At 29.7% G+C, this 6711-nt stretch overlaps 1 protein-coding gene across 1 annotated transcript in view; it reads right to left on the reverse strand.

Annotated features, from left to right (window-relative positions):
* Positions 1-6711, reverse strand: part of LOC106470984 (corticotropin-releasing factor-binding protein-like) — a 42256-nt gene that overhangs the window by 13468 nt on the left and 22077 nt on the right. Inside the window, exon 5 of the mRNA XM_013931569.1 lies at positions 2230-2417. Coding sequence (XP_013787023.1) covers positions 2230-2417 — 188 coding nt within the window. The remainder of the gene's footprint in view (positions 1-2229; positions 2418-6711) is intronic.

The following is a 6711-nucleotide window of genomic DNA, read 5'->3' on the forward strand; positions in this document are numbered from 1 at the left end:
TTAAGTTTGAATATTACCGATATAGAGAAATTAAAGCATGAATAATACTAATATAGAGAAATTTAAGTTTGAATATTACCGATATAGAGAAATTAAAGCATGAATAATACTAATGTACAGAAATTTAAGTGTGAATAATACCGATATAGAGAAATTTAAGCATGAATAATACTAATATAGAGAAATTAAAGTATGAATAATACCGTTACAAAGAAGTTAAAACATGAGTAATACTAATATAGTGAAAGCTAAATATGAATTATAACGATATAAATCAATTTAAGTATGAATATTACCGACATAAAGAAATTAAAGCATGATTAACACTATTATAAAGAAATTTAAGTTTGAATAATACCGATATAAAGAAATTAAAGCATAATTAATACTATTATAGACAAATTAAAGTATGAATAATACTAATATAGACAAATTAAAGTATGAATAATACTAATATAGAGAAATTTAAGTATGAAAAATACTATTATAGAGAAATTATAGCATGAATAATACCGATATAAAGAAATTAAAGCATGAATAATACTATTATAAAGGCATTTAAGTATGATTAATACCAATTTAAAGAAATTAAATCATTAAATTTAAGGGAAATTTAAATATGAATAATACATATATAGAGAGAGAAATTTAAGTATGAATAATACTCTTATAGAAACATTTAAGTAGAAATAATACCGATATAAAAAATTAAAACTTGAATAATACTATTATAGAAAAATTTAAGTATGAATAATACTCTTATAGAGACATTTAAGTAGAAATAATACCGATATAAAAAATTAAAACTTGAATAATACTATTATAGAAAAATTTAAGTATGAATAATAGAGATATAAAGAAATTAAAGCATGAATAACACTATTATAGAGAAATTGAAGTATGAATAATACCGATATAAAGAAATTTATATATGAATAATACCAATATAGAGAAGTTTAAGTATAAATAATACTAATATAGAGAAATTAAAGTATGGATAATACTAATATACGTGAACTTACCTGACTAGTGATGGATTTTAAACTAATTATTGAAGGGAGGAATTCATATTTATTTCAGTCATTACACTTTTTTCCATTGCCACTCTCTAGTTTGAGATCTATTATTTTTCAGTCATTAAACTTTTTGCCATTGTCACATTCCAGTTTTAGATTTCTTTGTTTTTAGTCATTACTCATTTTGCCATTGCCAAACTCCAGTTTTAGATTTATTTGTTCTTTGTTTCGTTTAAAAATACTTTTAACTATGCAAGGTAAGTTTAATTATGAATTTAGTTTTTAAAATCCTTTCAGAGACTTGCGAAGGTCAACAATCCCTGGAACGAGATTTATGACATTTGGCGTTACAATAATTTACACTGCTATCCAGTAAGCTTTTTTAATTTTCCTGTTTCTGTTAGATGTAAAACTTATCTCTATACCCGTCACATTAATATCTTCAAGACAGTGTCCAGGTATGTTAAAGTGTTTTACGTCCGGAAGTTCTTTGTTAGTTTTGATTGTTGATTTATAGTTATTAAAACGTTTTCGTTTTGGTTTGACCTAATATTGAAGTTGCATTTTCGCCATTAGATTAAGTAAATCGTTTCTTGTAGAGCAGGTTAAGGGTTTAGTGATTTTGAACTGCTTTTGGTTGTCTTTATTGGAAAATCTGTTTCCTGCATGAACTTACATGTTTGACATCGCTTGCTATTGGAAGAATGACTTCCACCTGGTGTCGACTTAAATTTCACTTTGGCGTGAACTAACTTAGGTGGTCACATGAAGTCAACTATAATGTTTTAAGTGGTCAGATGAAATCCTGTATAATGTTTCAAATGGTCAGATGAAGTCGTGTATAATGTTTTAAGAGGTCAGATTAAATTATGTGTAATGTTCTAAGTGGTCAGATGAAGTCGTTTATAATATTTTAGTGTTCAGATGAAATTATGTATAATGCTTCAAGTGGTCAGATGAAGTCGTGTATAATGTTTTATGGAGCAAAGAAAATGTTGAGTCTAAAAACACCATTTGTGTTAATATATACAATAAAGTCATGTGACGGTTCTTACTAATACTTCTTTTGATATTTAAAGAACTACCTAATCTGCCAAAAATTTAAATGTTATAAATAAGTAATAGCAAGTTATATTTCAAAAACCATTTTAAATCGTGCTGTATCTATGTAACTTCAAACTAGTGTAGAGTTTTTTGTAAGAGTTCTAGTTACCTTAGACACTAGCCCGGTCTCCACGTCCAATTGGCTGATGTTGATTCCATAAGCCTGGGTGCCAATGCTCGCAGCCACTACACGGAACCTCTCTGGTTTCATAATGAAAGCGATGGTACAGTTAACGTTTCTGCCATAGTTTCTTAGGGTGTAGAGACCGTCAGGCCACTGCATCACTGCATTGCACGCTGTACAATATATATATATAATTATATATATATATAACTTATAATATATATTATACAATTGTATAAATATATTTCAGTTACTTCTCCGATGGAGTGTAGCAAACATGAGAAAGCTTGATTTGCCCCCCCCCCCCAAAGCTAAACCCCAAACTTTCTGTCAGAAGTCCCAAAAAGTACTGAAAATGGAAGCCGAAACGTCAGTTAACCAAATGATTATATCAACCTGCTGAACAAAGTTTCTCAAACTACATTTTATTTTACAGTGTGTCTGCAGTCTAGGTTTAGTAGTGCTAAACTGCACTTGATAAGTGTAATATATATTTGAAATTTGACATTTAAGATTTAAATTAACCAGTTAGACCTTTCCCAAAAAGAAAATATTAATTCAATTGAATTTTGAGTTGCTAGATTTTGTTTTCAAACAACTGTTGATTTAAAGAACAAACAAGTTAAATACCATAACGTGAGGTATTAGTCCCTCGTGAACTATAACTTAAGAAGTGCAATTGAATCAGCAACCGGGACTATTTGTCTTAAGCAGTGTCTTGTTAAGTAAGATTTAGAGATGTATTTCATATAATGTTTTCTTAATTATTATTTAGGATTATAGTTTGTGTATTGTTTGTTAAGTATGATTTAGAACTGTGTCTTAAATACTATTCTGTTAGGTATTAGCCAGAACTATAGATTTGGTGAACTGTTTCTACGTCTAATTTATAACTGTACTTTAAATTTTGTGTTGTTAAGTATGATTTATAACTGTACCTTAAATTTTGTGTTGTGAAGTATGATTTATAACTGTACCTTAAATTTTGTGTTGTGAAGTATGATTTATAACTGTACCTTAAATTTTGTGTTGTGAAGTATGATTTAGGACTGTACTTTAAAACTGTGTGTTAAACATTGTTTTCTTAAGTATAATTTAAAACTGTGTCATACACAAATTTGTTAAGTATGATATACAACTGTATCTTAAATAATGTTTTGTTAAGTGTTTTTCAGTGCTGTATTTACGCATTTTCATGGTATAATAGTTGTTCTAATATAGATTAGTGTATTTACATCTCACGATATAATAATTATCTTAATATAGTTTATTGTAAATACGTCTAATGGTATAATAGTAGTCCTAATATAGTTTATTGTATTTACATCTTATGGTATAATAGTTGTCTTAATAAAGTATAATGTATTTACATCTAATGGAATAATAGTTATCCTAATATAGATAACTGTATTTACATCTTATGTTATAATAGTTGTCCTAATATAGTTTAGTGTATTTACATCTCATGATGTAATAGTTGTCAAAAATAGTTTAGTGTATTTACATCTTATGGTATAATAGTTGTTATATATAGTTTACTGTATTTACGTCTAATGGTATAATAGTTGTCCTAAAATAGTTTAGTGTATTTACGTCTAATGGTATAATAGTTGTCCTAATATAGTTTAGTGTATTTACATCTCATTGTATAATAATTGTTCTAATATAGTTTAGTGTATTTACAACTCATGGTATAATAATTTTCCTAATATAGTTTACTGTATTCACATCTTATGGTATAATTGTTGTCCTAATATAGTTTAGTGTAGTGTATAATAATTGTTCTAATATAGTTTACTGTATTTACATCTTATGGTATAATTGTTGTCCTAATATAGTTTACTGTATTTACATCTCATGGTATAATAGTTGTCCTGATATAGTTTACTGTATTTACATCTCAATCAAAAAACTCAAGGTATAAGAAATCTAATTTAGTGTCAGTCAGTTTAAACCTTATAGGATGTGATTCCATTTTGCTGTGCTGTATTGTATGCTCTCCATCTGAACTTCAATATTTGGAAGTATTATCAACGTGAAAATGGTTCTAGATTGGTAAATATTTTCACTAGTGTTATTAGACTAAACCCTTTTACGGTGAGAGAAATTAACGTGTATACTTTCATAACCAACGTTTTAAGTTAATTACATGCCTTCTTCCTCTAAATAAACTGTTTATTGATTGAATGACTACGTAGAAGCTTTGGTATGTTTCCTCCAGAAGCAAGTTGGCTTCCGACTATAATTACTACAAACATCTAACGATCTACTGGTGAAATGTCTTTCACATTGTTTGCACTGTACACTTTTAGATATATTATACTTCGTTTGCTCTTAAGCTCAAAATGCAGAAATGAATTATCTGTGCTATGCCCCCCACGGGTATCTAACTCAGATGCTGTAAGTACTGATATTTATCTTAAACTGATGTCCACCAACATCATTCATAAATATTAGATAAATCAAAAATAAATGTTCAAAAACACTCTTCACAAACAAGAAGAAAAAATAATAATAATTTGACAAATCCTGCCTATAAATATTTCACAAACTTAGTGATTTTAATTTATACACTAATGTTGTGATTCAGTTCTTTGTATTCAAATTTAAAAAAGTTGAGTCTGGAGGTGATAATTATGTAAAATGTTTCAGAATACTGCATGAAATTGGTGAATTTGAGAGCAATAAACATTTCGTGACGTTCCAAGCATGTCTAGACATTTTTTCTCAGGTTTTTTTATGTTATTACATCGCACCTTTCTTTACGCTATTACATGAACGTTTCTCTACTTAATTACTTTATATTTGAAACTTATCATAACATAGAATTTTAAATATTTCGTGATTTTATGTACCTATAGAGCAATTTTAATTGGATATATAGTTTGCCGCCTTGTATGAATATACTTATATTATGTTATTTCATACTATAAAATTTACTACCGTCTATTTACAAAATATATTAATAAGGTTCAGTTAATTAATCACACGATCTCTGTTGCCTTGTGTTCTATTAGAGATGATGACACAGTAAAAAAAGATATTTATTTCGAATTTAGAGCTCCTGTAATTATGATTCTTGATTAAGGTAATTGGAAGAAATAGGAAGAAAAATACAGTTGTATAGGAGTTGTTATGATTAGTATTTTAAATAGTAAAAATTTAATAATTACAAACAGAATGTTCAACTTATGACAAAAAGGAAGTTGCAGAGCTGAACATGTAGTTCAGGCAAGGAAGTGATAGTCAGATGTTTGTGTCTGAAGATAGAACAGGAAACTGATCACATGTTAGTGTGAGAAGGTAGATCAGGGAACTGATCAGATGTTTGTGTTTGAAGGTAGATCAGGGAACTGATTATATTAGTGTCAGAAGGTTGATCAGGGAACTGATTACGTAAGTATCTGAAGATAGGTCTGGGAAACTGATCAGATGCTATTGTCTGAAGATAGATCAGGGAACTGATCATATGTTAGTGTCTGAAGGTAGATCAGGGAACTGATAAATTTTTTGTCTGAAGGTAGATCAGAGAATTGATCACATGTTAGTGTATGAAGGTAGATCAGAGAACTGATCACATGTTAGTGTATGAAGGTAGATCAGGACACTGATCACGTTAGGGTGTGAATTTAAGTCAGAGAACTGATCACATGTTAGTATCTAATGGTAGATCAAGGAATTGATCACACGTTAGTTTCTGAAGTTATATCAAGAAACTGAAGACGTTAGTATCTGAATGTAGATCAGGAAACTGTCATGTAAGTGTATAAAGGTAGATCAGGGAACTGATCCCATGATAGCGTTGGAAAGTAGATGAGAGAACTGATCATGTTAGTGGCTGAAGGTACATGAGGGAGCTAATCACATGTTTGTGTCTGAAGGTAGATCAGGGAACTGCTCACATGTTTGTGTCTGAAGGGAGATCAAGGAATGATCACATGTTAGTTCCGAAGTTAGATGAGGGAACTGATCACGTTAGTGTCTGAAGGTAGATCAAGAAATTGATTATGTTTTTGTGTCTGAAGTTAGGTAAGGGAACTGATCACATGTTAGTGTCGGAAGTTAGATCAGGAAACTGACATTTTTTTGTCTGAAAGTAGATTAAGAAATTGATTATGTTTTTGTGTCTGAAGTTAGGTAAGGGAACTGATCACATGTTAGAGTCGGAAGTTAGATCAGGCAACTGAATTTTTTTTGCCTGAAAGTAGATCAGGGAGCTGATCACGTGTTAGTGTCTAAAGGTAGAACAGGGAAATGATTATGTAAGTTTCTAGAGGTAGATTAGGGATTTGATCGCATCCTGGTGTCTGATGGTAGACCAGGGAACTGATCACATGTTACTGTCTTAAGGTAGATAAAAGGACTGATCACATGTTAGTTCCGAAGTTAGATGAGGGAACTGATCACGTTAGTGTCTGAAGGTAGATCAAGAAATTGATCAGATGTTACTATCTGAACGAAGAGCCG

The sequence above is a fragment of the Limulus polyphemus genome, unplaced genomic scaffold (assembly GCF_000517525.1).
Source record: "Limulus polyphemus unplaced genomic scaffold, Limulus_polyphemus-2.1.2 Scaffold4337, whole genome shotgun sequence".
NCBI classification, from domain to species: domain Eukaryota; kingdom Metazoa; phylum Arthropoda; class Merostomata; order Xiphosura; family Limulidae; genus Limulus; species Limulus polyphemus.